Raw genomic sequence first — 13,394 nt, 5'->3', positions numbered from 1 at the left:
AAATGGAGTCCGAGATGGAGTCCAAGATGGACCCGAGATGGAGTCCGAGATGGAGTCCGAGATGGACCCGAGATGGAGTCCGAGATGGAGTCCGAGATGGAGTCCGAGATGGAGTCTGAAGTCGAGACCGAGACCGGGACCGAGACCGAGACCGAGACCGAGACCGAGACCGAGATCGGGACCGAGACCGAGACCGAGGCCGAGGCCGAGACCGAGCCCGAGCCCGAGTCTGAGTCCGAATCCGAGTCCGAGTCCGAGTCCGAGTCCGAGTCCGGAGCCTAAGAGGGTGAAAGCCCAAAGCGTTCGTCTCCCAGACCCTGGGGGGTTTGGTGAGCTCCAAAAGTATAGTAGGGGGGAGGACTGCAGTGGAGCCAGTTTGGCCAGGAAAGGCCAGTTTGGCCCAGGAAGGCCGGACCCAGTGTTGGGTGATGAGCTGCCCACTGGGAAGTCCAAGACTAGAGTGAACACGGACCGACAAGCGGGGTAGCTTAGTGAAGTGTTCAAGAGCCAGCTCTAGTTTCCCCCGGGAGATCAACTGGCCGATGCTCCCAGTCCAAGTGTGGGTGGCACTACCTACTTGGATACCTGTCGTGGCTCAACGGAACCTCGCTCTAAGCCCATGGCTAGAGCACCTGAAGCGAAAGGCGGGGAGAGTACCCCCGAGGCTTGCGTAAGGCCACGGTGTTCCGAAATGTTGTCCCGAAGGCCCAGACTGTGGAAAGGCAGAGGAGCAGTCCTCTGGTGTAGTGACTAAGGATACAGTCGTGTGGTGAGGAAGTCCTAGAGGACCGTGGGACTTAGTGGTCGGGCCTGTGAGCATTGATCCAGTGGCAGTGTTGACAAACACGGCCATGGCCAAAAAGGGACTTGGCGAAGACCGGAAAAGGGATATTGGGGAAGGCTATTCCCCATGTCTGTGGGCATCCTAAGGATGCTAAGGAGGGGATCTGGAATGATCACTCATGGACGGATGGCCCAGTCCTTGAGAGAAGGGACTGTGATGCAGGTGGTGTTAGACCACTAGTGTGACCAAGGTAAAGGGGCATGGCCTTAGCGTAACGGGCGGATATGTTGGTGGTACCTTGGGGTGTCGGTCATGGGATTGGACACGTGGAGCACTTGGATCAAGTGCAAAGGTTGAGTGGCAGGGATGCCATTCTCGGGGCTAGCAAGCCCAAGTCTGAAATAGGACTTATGGAGGTTGTGAGAGAGACTCCTCCAAGTGGTTGGAGGTGTGGTTAAGTGACTAAAGTAGAATGGAAAATTTAGTCGCTTACATCATGGGCAAATGGCCCAATCTTTAGGAGACATGATTGTGATATGGGTGGTCTTGGACTACTAATAAAACAAAGGTAACTGGATATAGTCTTAGTATAATGGGTTGATATGTCAATAATACCTTTGGGTTTTTATCATGAGATTAAACACTTGGATTAGACATATGGAGCACTTGGATCAAGTGCAAAGGCTATGTGGTATAGAGGCCATTTACAAGGTTAGCAAATCCCTAATTTGGGAATAGGACTTATGGAGGTGGTGAGTGAGACCCCTATAAGTGGTCAAAGGTGTGGTTAAGTGACTAAAGTACAATGGAAAATTTAGTCATTTACAATAGTAAAGAGTATTGAATTCTCAACTTGCCCAAACTTTACAAGAGCTCCATGGCCACAAGAGCTCCACCATGGCCAAGAGCTCTATAGCTGCAAGAGCTCCACTATGGCTAGGAGCTCCATAGCTGCAAGAGCTCCACTATGGCTAGGAGCTCCATGGCTGCAAGAGCTCCACTATGGCCAAGAGCTCCATGGCAGCAAGAGCTCCACCATAGTTGAGAGCTCCATGGCCAAGAGCTCATTGCTACAAGAGTTCTATTGTGACCGAGAGCTCTATAACTGCAAAAGCTCCATGGCCGAGAGCTCTATGGCCAAGGGCTGAATCAAGATCAAACCTAGTGCTCTAGTGTCTCACATCATGATCCAACACCTCATGTCATGATCTCTTGCCCTAGTTCTACTTGATTCCATTTTAACACTTTAAAAAACAAAATTTACAATTCTAGTTCTAATTGTCATGGTTGATTTTCACAAAAGCTTGCTAAAGCAATCAAAGTTCCTCACGCATCATGTGCATTTCTTGTAACATCATTACAACTCTCCTATCTACAACCATAATTGAAGCTTGGTGGCATCAATCATTAGCTACCTCCATTTTTCCCATTATTTATATGTTGCTATCTTAAAGTTCTTGTTCTACCCACATCCCATCAAGGAAACCATCCTACTTTAGTAGTGAGTTTACTATAAGAATGAAGTTGGTTCATTTCAGAGTTGGTTCATTTTGGGAAAACAAGTTGTGAAATCAAAAAACAAACATGAATATTTTTTTTTTGTACCTTTGGAATACTTGTTTCTCCATCAAAAGAGCCAATTTCTGGAAGAGATAGTGATGATAAAGTTGTGAAAAATGAATCTCTAATTCTCGACTTGCTAAAACTCTACGAGAGCTCCATTGTTTCTCTTTTTTCTAGAGACAAACACAGCTATAGATCCAGATCAAAACATTGTATTTGAAACAAGATCCTAGAGATGCTAACAAGAACATTTCATAAGTATAAGTTGGCAAGAAAAAAGTTCCAATAGCTATGGGGAAAAAAACAAATGCACTCAAGGATTTGATGGTTTCCTCGAGTGAAGTGATGAGCAAAGGAAAGCAACGATGCAAGAACTTCAAGATAGCAACATACAAATGATAGAAAAAATGGAGGCAGCTAATGATCAACACCACCAAGCTTCAATTGTGGCTGCAGATAGGAGAGCTGTAATGATGTTACAAGGAATACACATGATATGTGAGAACTTTGATTGCTTTGGCAAGCTTTTGTGGAATCAACCATGATAAAGGAGAAGTAGAATTGCAAATTATGTTTTTTAAAGTGTTGAAATGGAAGTAGAATTAGGGTGACAAGGCGCTAGATCATGACATGAGGCACTGGATCAATCTAGGGTTTGGCATTGTGAGGTCAAGGCTGTCACAATTGCAATGAGGCAAGGCAACACTTGAATCGTCAATGGATGGCACACACAAGAAGATGGAGAACAAGCTTCAGTCTTTTGGTGGAGCATGGAAGCCCACCCTTATGAGGGACATCAGGTTTCCCCCGTCCCCCCTATTTTGGGTGCCATGTCACCAGGGGGGTATGGAACCTAGGGTTTTATTTCTCCCCCCTGGAAAATTTCCCTCAAGGGTGGAGTATCTGCCCAAATAGAACTGCTTAAGTTCTACAAGGTTTCTTGCTTCTTTCCATGGAGAATTCAATCTTAGTCTTGGTCTCAAACTTGGTCTTAGTGTCGGCCTCAATCTCAGACCCAGTCTCCATTACTTTATTGGACTCACAATACCATTGTATTATTATAATTCATTTCACGTAGGTGTCTTAGGAGAAAAAGTGATTGGTGACTTAGGGCATAGAGGAGTGCAGCTTCTAGCACCATGCCTGCTGTGATCGGAGGTGCAGCCAAAAGAAGAAGAGCGTATAGGAGAGAGCACCCAATCTCCCTACACTTGCTACCATCAGCGGGGGCATCTGCTGCGAGAATCAATGAAGAATCATTCCAAAATCTCTCTATTTTTTCTTTTATACTACTGTATCCAAGATGGAATGCCACCCAACACCAAGCAACAATGGAGGGAGATCCAAGCCTCAACCTTTTGCACTTGGAAGAGGTGCTAGAGTCTACGGCCTCAACTTCTGATTGCCCCAAGGAGGGATGCTAAAGGGAAGAGCTGCCAACAACAAAATCTAAATCACTGAAAGGAAGGCTTTGTTGGGCTCTTTGATGGACAGTGAGAAGCTAGGACACTATTAGTGATCAAGCAAGCTCATTGTAGAAATCACCTCTATAAGCCACAAGTTTTTCCTTTCTAATTTGTTAGCTTACCTCATCTATCTGACCACCACTACTTTAGCCTTAGTTAAGTTCCCTTGCCATGATTCCTTTCTATTGTACTATCTTCTATTTGGTCCTACTTAGTTTCAGCTACTCACTACATGAGTAATAAAGCATTAGCCATCTATCCATGAATTCCTAAATTCTCTCCCAATCCCCCTCCCCAAGTTAAATTGGACTTAAGGTTCAACTACACTCCCCACAGACATAAGTAGCAAAGCACACCAAGTCTCCAGATTCTTAACATCCCTTGGTATAATAAAACTTAATTATGGAACCCTCTAAATCCCAAGCCTTAAGTGTCTCACTTGCTTTAGGACATCGCTAAGAAACACCATGGCTTAATGGCTCAGTATGGGTACCTTTGTTTTTCCATCCCAAAGAGAAGGCTCAAGCCCCTAGGAAAGAGTGAGGACCAATAAGCCACAAGGTACTCAAGTAGGGCACCACTTCACATGAGCTAGAAGCATTGCAATTGGTTTCCCTTTCGGGAGTGGGAACTGCTCTTGAGCACTTCCTCGGGTGGCCTCTCTAGCACCACCTGACTCCATGCTCACTCCCACCCGAGGCCCCTAGTCTCTACCTCAAGTCAGTTTGGAAGCACCACTGAAGAGTTCCTTCAAGACTGGTTCCTAGACCTCACTATCCCCACTATACTTTTGGAACCCCCTGCAGCCGGCACCCCCCCTCCCCCCCCAAGAGACACACACTTTGTGCTTTCACCCCACAACCTATATTAGTACTCAGACTCGGTCTCAATCTTGGACTCAGCCTCACACTTGGTCTCGGACCCAAACTCGGACTCAGTTTTGGACCCAATCTCAAATCTTGGACTTAGTCTCAAACTCGGTCTCAGAGTCGGTCTCAAACTTGATCTTGGACTCAGCCTCAAACTTGGTCTCAGAGTCAGTCTCGGGCTCGATCTCGAACTTGGTCTCATCCAATGAACTTTTTATGATTTTGGTCATGGTTTCAGGGATTCTTTAGCTTAGGACATCTTAGGGAGTTGGTTCCTTACAACTCCACCATCTATAAAAAAAGTTCAATACCCACATCAAATGTCTCTTTTTTAATTCTATGACTTGTTGACCATGTCTCTTGGGACATCCCCCCACTTAACAGTGTGTCTAAATCAGCCAATCTAGCTAAGAGCCCATGACAATGGGATATAAGTGTCTCTATAACCCTCAACTCACCATGCCCTAGTATACATCTATAGATTCGACATCCCTGTGGGGCGTCGAGTGTAGCTCCCTAGGCCTGGTTGACCTAGCTAACCCATGCTACCTTCAGTGTGCCTTTGGGTCCCAACATATGACATTGTTCAATTTCTCAAATGAATACTTTAATTGAACTTTGCATAAGTATATAAAGTTCTACCTTGCAAAAATTCCTCCACTAGATCCTCAAAGTACAGCTTAAGTACAAAGGTTGAGAGGCAATGGCATCAGCAGTGTAGTAGCAATGGCCGAGGAGTCATCCCACAAGGTATGTCTCTATTGACACAGGATCAACATTGAAATGTATAGTTTTTGTCACTCTTAAGTAAATAAAGTACAATAGTATTGTCACTCTAAGCTCTCTACAAACTTTTCCACAGTGTCTCGCAATGCTATGCTATCTTTAGCTGAACGAAGAGACCTTTGTGGAAGGTACCCTGCATCATGGTTAAATCTGTCAGAGTCAAAATCTTCCATGAACCTATCATTCCTTGTGATCAAGTCATGCAGCATGCAGCAAGCCATGATGTTGTTTGCAAGGATGCCTGGATGTCCTCTGAATCCCTTTTGAGCTAGCAATTTCCATTGCCTCTTTAAAATTCCAAAATGTCACTTGACAATAGAAGAATGGAGGAAGTTGTACTTCTCTTGCCATGAAACCTGTTTGGATATGGGACCAAAACCGGTGTTTGAGGTATCTTCATTTTCAAACAGCCCTAGGGCAACTGCTCTAGCAATTGCCTGTGTTTCTTTGTGGCTCCCAAGGACTTGTGGCCACCCTTTTGAGTGTACTGGGAAAAAACACTGACTTGCAGAGCCTCTCAAAGGCTCTAAGCATTGTATTAAGCACAAGCGAAGGACAATTCCTGCCATGGGTTCCACCAGCTGACGAGCTGTCCAATATGTATCCAGCTTAGATCATCATAAAAAAAGAGCTGATGATTACCTTCGGCGCTATATACTCGAGAGCTAATGAGAAAAGCAAGGACGATACCTTTATGAACGGGATGGGATTCAAGCATCAGGAGAAACAGTCATCAAAAATGTTACAGCGAAAAAGTAAGTGGCAGGAAATTCATATAATCAAGATAGTGAAAAATATGTGAAGAGGAGCTGCCTAGTTTTCAATTTCTTGTTTGTTTTCTCCTTATGTATTCTCCTTTTGAAGAAGTGCCACCCTTCTTTACTACAAGCAACAATCTCATGCTAAATAAGTCAATTAGTCAATGTTGAAATTAGTGATCCAGATATAAATTCGCCAGCCATCCAATTCCCATGAAGGACGTTCCTAGTTCCAAGAAAAAGATACTTCCCTTCTCCTTTGGGCTTGTTATCTGCAAAATCTCCTTCATATGTTGTTCCATCACGATAAACCCACTGGCCTTTAGCTAAACTTCCAGCCATCCACGTTCCTATGAACTGTATTAAAGAAAAATTTGAATAAGAGTTGTCTTTGATAAGGAGCACCAAAAATTATAAGAAATAAGAAATAAGGAAAAGGGATCAAAGGATTTTTCAATGACCTGGCTCATACTGTCTTTGAAGTAGTAAGTTCCAATGCCATGCTTTACACCATCCTTCCATTCTCCTTTATAAAGATCTCCGTTTGGATATGTGTACATTCCAGTTCCATGTCTTTTATCATTTAACCATTGGCCTGTATGAATTAAATAGAAATACTAGAACATTCACTAGAGTAAACCTTACCGTCATAGATACTATTGTCAGGATACTTCAATATGCCTGGTCCAGTCTTCTGATCGTCCACATAAACACCATCAAACATTCCTGCCTTAGCCCATCTGTACTTTCCCAGTCCTGACTTTGTGCCCTGTACATATGCTCCGGTGTATGTATCACCGTTTGGATAAGTAGCTATGCCCTCGCCATGCGGAATAAAATCAATCATTGGTCCGGTCCATTGCTGCAAACATAATTTTGAGATCCATCTTAAAACAGTGACTCCTTACAGTCACTGGCTTTTCGCCCTCCTCGCCTTCTTCGTCTGCCATCATAGTATTTGCTAGGTAGTTAATGTTGAACGGTGTTCAGGTCAGGTCATGCATAGTTAATCATACAGTTGAGCGCTGGCCTGTCATGATTGACGGTGTTGATTAACTAATACATGTCAATCAGAAAAAGAGCCCCTAAATGACGATGGCAATAATACAAGTGAGATCGATATCTTGCAAGTTTTAACAGTCGGCCCCAAAGCGCAATAGATCACAATTATGACCATCACCTTCTGTAATCATACACGAGAGTTCATTAAATACTACCGCAGGAGACGGCGAACATAGAGATGGATTGAGAACAATGTCTATCCGATTGAGAACAAGCAGGGACAGCTTCAGAGCCTTAAAGGCTCCGCCTCTGCTGACAAATGCACTGGGTACATCCATCGAAATCCCATTTCAAGTCTATCTAATGAAGATCCTTTGTTCTTTTCACCCTTTCACTCTATTAGGGCATAAAAATGTATATTTATTTGAGCAAGAAGATCAGCATTCCACACGGTTTGCAGCTCAGGAGCCTGTCTTGGAACGCGCAACAGGGATGGCTGGCCTGCGGGACTGATCATGGCATTGTCAAGGTGGGTTTCTGGGAGTTTGCTTGGGATGCTAGGCTCTATACTCTGACAGGTTCTCAAGCTCCAAGATGCATCCGGAGTGAAGGACGATGGGTTTTTCACCACGCAATCGAACCTTTCCATGAACCAGACGCTTGAAGGGCACCGGGGTTCCATCCTAGTAGTTAACTGGAATCAAAACTACCGAAAGCTGACGTCAAGTGATGAGAATGGACTCATCATCGTTTGGATACTTCATAAGGTGTCAACTGTTTTAGAAAGGTGATCACTTTTAGTAGGTGTGTACTTACAGGGAATGTGGTTTGAGGAAATGATTAACAACCGCAGCACGAGCGTTGTTCGTGACATGAGATGGTCTTCTGACGGCCGTAAAATTTGTTTTATATATGAAGATGGCCATGCAGTGTTGGGAAATGTGGATGGAAATAGAATTTGGGGAAAGGAGCTTAATCACCGGCTTGTGCTTGTCGAGTGGTCACCAGATGGTAGGCTTGTGCTTTTATGTACTAAAGAGGTTAGTACTAACAATCATCAACAGCCTGACAATTTCAGCTTTAATATTCTCAGGGAAAATGCTTGTTATATGACTGCCATGGCAGCTTTGTTTCCAGTCTTGCATTACGATTTGAAGTGGATTCCGATATTGTTGGTTTACATTGGTATGATGGGTTTGAAGGTCTAGATGACACTTATCCTCCAATACTTGCAATAGCACTTGAAAGTGGTAAAATTCAGGTAACCTGCATGCTGATTTTTCTTACAAAAATAACTTCTTTTTCCCAGCTAATGAGGCATGAGCTTGACGGAGAACCTATTCTTGTAACTGCAGAAATGACGACTGCCTCAATCAGGTGGAACCCCAATGGTACAGTACTCGCTGTAGCTGGCTACAAAAAAACCCAGGAGGATACTAACTCAATAGTGAAACTCTTTTCCCCACTGGGATTTCACTTGAGAACCCTTCACGTGCCAAACACCAAAGTTAGGTACAATGCATTGAAAGATGACACTGAGGGTTTATTTTTTTTCTCACTTTCAGGGCAGTGACATGGGAAGGGACTGGCTTGAGGTTAGCAATTGGAGTGGATGCAAGCATATACCTCGCAAGTATTAGGCCTGACTACAAGTGGACTTTCATTGGCCAAAGTACATGTGTATATAGCTTTAAAAAAAAACACCCTGATGAGCACTGTGTAATGTTCTGGGATGTAACTACTGGTGACAGGTTAATCATTTGCAGTTACTTCATTTTGTGTGTTTTGTCCTCAGAGAGCTACTGTTGGTTACAGGTACTTGAAACACGTCAACAGACTTTGTGCTGTGTGCGGTTCTGGAGGCCATTGTGTTTTGGCTACAAAGGTACTAGGCTATTGATAAAAGGAATAATCAGTTTTCGTTTTTTTCAAATATCAGGAAGAGGAACCTAATCAATATATTCTTATACTTTGCAATGCCATTGGCAATCCTCTTGAGTCAAACCACATGACCATAGAACCAGTCTTCATGACTATGAATGAAGTAAGATATGGGAATAGGCCTGACTAAAGAGCTTTATTTTGTTTATTCAGAATCAAGTTTTTGTGGCATCCAAAACTGATGTGTATGTATGGAATTATCGAGATTCTTTACCATTACTACCTTCCAAACAACTGCTAAGTTCTTTCAGCAATGATCTAAGCAAGGAATCCAAAGATCATACATATTGTTTGGACTGGAAAATCAATACAGGCATCAATCAGGTATATAACTTTACAAATGGACTCTACATATTTTGTTTTCTGGTAGGACAAGATGGACCAAATATGTTGCGTCTTCTGCTCACAGACAAACTTCTGGATTGGCTGTGAGTCCGGTGTGTTACACTGGTACGAACTGCCTTCACATAAATTAGCAGGGAAGATGTTTTTAGAATGCAGGCCTCAAGGTAAGGTATCAGTTGCCATATTTTTAATCTTTTTCTCTGTATTCTATGGCCAGCTATTGACGTGAACAGTGACTCCACGAGATTAGCAGTAATTGATGTTAATGGATCATTTTCTTTCCGAAATAATGTTCACATGGTAACTGCAATGATTTACACAATCAAGCACTATTGAGATGTGCTTCAGGACCGAAAGTCGGAGTTCGAACGTAAGGCTGTATGGAATATGAAATGGGCGGATGACAATCCAGATTTGATCGTGATAATGGAAAGATCTCGGATGTACGTTCTTAGGGGTACCGAACTTGAAGAGCCTGTTTCTTGCAATGCATATTTTTGTAGTTTTCACAACCTACAGGTGCTGTGCTATGTTTTCTTCTGTCTTACTCAGCAACAACTGCTACAGGTGTTAGCAATTCGGCTTGACGATGTTATGCAACAGCCAGAGCAGCCAACAAGAGCCCATATTTTCAGTTATGAGACCAAATCCTTACGTGATACACATCAAATTCTCCAAGCGGTTGAAATTCAAGACGCCTACAGCTATGTAGAAGAGCATGGACATCCACGCCTATGGACATCCCTTGCTGAACATGCTTTGGAGCACCTTGACTTCAGTGTTGCTGCAAAGGTAAATATGACGAAGAATACGTCTTTTCACCATAATTTTGGTGCAGGCGTTTGTAAAGTGCAAAAACTACTATGGCATACAGTTTGTTAAGAAAGTCGAAGCTCTTCGAGACAAGAACCTGCAAAATGCAGAGGTTTGTTGCAATCGACTTCTCTCTAGATCGCTAACTCGACTATCTCAGGTATGTGCGTACTTTAGAAGGTTTGAGGATGCTGAAAGAATCTATATCAACATAGATAGGAAGGATCTTGCCATTCACATGCGAATGAAAATGGGGGATTGGTTCCTGTAATACGTTTCTTTTCTAAAGAGAGTTTTTAACTTCTTTCTGGTCTCAGAGTGGAGAAGCTTTTGGAAAACTTTCCTGGGAACAACTCACTTCTGAAGCTAACCTGGAACAATATCGGTGATCACTTTGTTGTCACGCAAAATTGGAATGACGCTGAAAGATATTATAGCAAAGCAAAAAATTTTCAGATGTTGGCCGAATGTTACTCTGAACTTCAGCACTGGACCAAACTGCAAAAACTTATGGACTATGTTGAAGATGGTTCGCCCCTTCTGGAATCTATAGCAAGAAAATTTATGAACATTGGCGTTTGTGAGCATGCGGTAATAACGCCATCAACTTTCAAAAACTTCTCAATCAGTCTGGTTTTTTTTAGGTCACAGGTTTTACAAGATCGGGTAACATAAAGGGAGCTTTAAACTGCTGCTTGCAATTGAACGATTGGGACAAAGCAATCAAGCTGGCAGAGTTACATAATTGTGAAAAAGAAACGCAAGAAAGACTCAGAACCTTCATAAATGAGCTTTTAGAATCTGGTAGCACAGTGTCAGCTATTTACGTTCTCCAAAAGGCAGGGAAGCATTTACAAGTAGTGAACCTACTCAATGAGCATGCCAAGATAATCTCATTCACAAAGGCAGGTTCCAACAGGTCCCAATATTTTGCTGATAATATTTTGCAGAGTCATGCATTGGAAGTTAAGAAAATATACGTGCTTGCTGCCTTTGAAATGGAAGCTTATATAGCAAGATCACTGGATTTACAGGTATATTTGTAATCTGTAAGCTATTGTTACCTCTATGTTGCAGCACAATGCAGACTCTCTAGATCTCTCAGATATGGATATTCGGAACGCCTGGCACAACGCAGAAGCATACCACCTTTGGATGCTTGCTCACCGCGAGCTTTATTCTGGAAATCTGGAACAAGCGGCAAAGGTAATAGCATTTGTGCGCTTGCGGAAGTCTCCATTTGTCATGCAGGTTTCGTGGTGGCTGAAAGATTATGAAGACGTGTTACAACCGCATAGTATATACTCCCTCATTGCACTCACATCATACTTCTGTGGGGTAAGTTGGTCGTATTAAGAAGCATAGCTAATTATGTGTCAATGTTTTACAGTATTACGAGCAATGCAGCAGGGCCTTTACTGTGCTGGAGCTAAATCGTAGCATTCCAGAACAAGAACGAAAGGACTATAAAGAAATGGCAGCATCCATCTTTTCAAGGCATCAACCTGTTAGTAATGCAAAAGTAAGCAGTGGAATACGAAAATGCTTGAGGTGTGGAGTCTCTTTGGAGGTAAAAGCTGATTTAAACATCTCAAATATAGAGAGGAGTTTTTTTTCTTGCGTTATAGGATGAACTCAAGCGTAGGTGTCCGACACCTAAATGTACGGCAACTTTTCCCATATGTATGGCAAGTGGAACTCAAATCTTGCACGAAGATTTTGTCAAGTGCGGCTACTGCAAATCTCTCATGATATCTTCCAAGCTCAAGTACAAGGTTCATTGCTCGCTCTGTCATTCGCCACTAGAAAACCATCCCAGTGCTATGCATCTTTTTAAATAGAAGAAGGTTGCAAGTTCTGTCCTGAGCTGGTGCATGTGAAATTTATTTCCTTTGTCCAAGAGGGAAAGAAGAAAGAATTATAGCGTTTTTCATCCAATGCCAGAACACTGGTACACTAAATTAGTGAAAGTATGGACCACCCAATTTACTGGCACAATTTTATTGCTCGCTATGACTTTCTGCCGTCAGTTATCTGCTTCCAGCATCAAACCTCTGCCAAAAAGTATTTAGCTCAGTGAAAATGTGGCGAAAGAATATTTGTCTAGGGTTAGGTTCATGTGCATAGTTTTTTTGTAAGCAATGACGGAGAAAGAAGTGAGCGTTTCTTCGCCACCTGAGCGAGCACCTGATGTTAGTCAGGGTGTGGAGAATGATGATAAGGAAGAGCGTGGAGGATGGACAATGCTTCAACAACAGAAAACACCGAGCAAAGCAGTGGGATTTGAGGCTGCCAGCGCGAGTGGGGAGCAGCCACAAGAACTCAAGGCTCAAATGAAACAACGAATGTCGAAGATGAAGAAGATGGTCTCGGAATTGGGACTTAAGCAGGAGAGTGTGGGTGGTCTTATTGATCTCTCTTTCTTGCCAGGATTTGCAAGTGATGAGGTTAATGCGCTTAACAAAGATGTATTGAAAGCTGAGAAAGAACTTCGTGATGTTGAGGTTTGATAAAACTTAACGGTCAAAGTGCAGTAATTACCTAGTCTCTCTTGTACAGGAATTAGTGGAAGAACAAGAGGAAAGATCGTCTATAATGGAAGAGCATATGAAACGTGTAAGGCAAGAGATCACATTTACACAGCTCAGAGCCGATGTCAAACGAAGAGAAGTTTTCACAGAAGAGAATTTGAGGAAAATATCGGAAATGGAAGCGAAAAGGCTAGAGGTAAGAACTGTTCAATTAATTCCGTTCCTTATTTATCGTACTCTTTATTTCAGAGAGAGATTCGTAAGTTTGAGAAAGACACGGATGAACTCAATGATCGCATGAGGGGACTTAAGGCCGCTATCAATAGTGGTAACGAGAAAATGGACGAATTTCGACTTTTGATGCAATGGAATCAGGTTTAGTTTCTTATATGAGGACGTAACACTTGTGATAATCTGATTTGTCTAGTTATCATCTTACTAACACGTGTCATGTAGGGAGCAGGAAGAGTTGGATCAATGGATGCAAGCAGCTAGGCAGAAAGACGAGGATAGTGTTGCACTACAGAGCTATACGA

At 43.0% G+C, this 13,394-nt stretch overlaps 1 protein-coding gene across 1 annotated transcript; it reads left to right on the top strand.

Moving 5' to 3' along the window:
- The first annotated feature begins 7,640 nt into the window (after positions 1 to 7,640).
- LOC112346181 (WD repeat-containing protein 35-like) lies at positions 7,641 to 12,407 on the top strand. The gene is made up of 19 exons (XM_024674482.1): positions 7,641 to 7,757; positions 7,807 to 7,995; positions 8,047 to 8,268; positions 8,322 to 8,489; positions 8,538 to 8,740; positions 8,794 to 8,979; positions 9,044 to 9,113; positions 9,168 to 9,272; positions 9,323 to 9,493; positions 9,863 to 10,033; positions 10,082 to 10,306; positions 10,353 to 10,439; positions 10,488 to 10,594; positions 10,645 to 10,918; positions 11,405 to 11,533; positions 11,579 to 11,665; positions 11,718 to 11,897; positions 11,956 to 12,102; positions 12,372 to 12,407. Exons 1-19 carry the CDS (start codon positions 7,641 to 7,643, stop codon positions 12,405 to 12,407), a joined length of 2,874 nt encoding a protein of 957 aa, XP_024530250.1.
- Positions 12,408 to 13,394: the final 987 nt, after the last annotated feature.

Source organism: Selaginella moellendorffii, unplaced genomic scaffold, assembly GCF_000143415.4.
Source record: "Selaginella moellendorffii unplaced genomic scaffold, v1.0 SELMOscaffold_12, whole genome shotgun sequence".
Taxonomy (NCBI): Eukaryota; Viridiplantae; Streptophyta; class Lycopodiopsida; order Selaginellales; family Selaginellaceae; genus Selaginella; species Selaginella moellendorffii.
The sequence above is the reverse complement of the archived record's forward strand: the minus strand, read 5'-3'. Positions and strand labels throughout refer to the sequence as shown.

Coding starts and splice junctions, on each gene's coding strand:
- LOC112346181 (XM_024674482.1), top strand. CDS start 7,641: ATGTATATTTATTTGAGCAAGAAGATCAGCATTCCACACGGTTTGCAG. Junction 8,741..8,793: donor GTGCCAAACACCAAAGTTAG/GTACAATGCATT, acceptor TCTCACTTTCAG/GGCAGTGACATGGGAAGGGA. Junction 8,980..9,043: donor GATGTAACTACTGGTGACAG/GTTAATCATTTG, acceptor TGTTGGTTACAG/GTACTTGAAACACGTCAACA.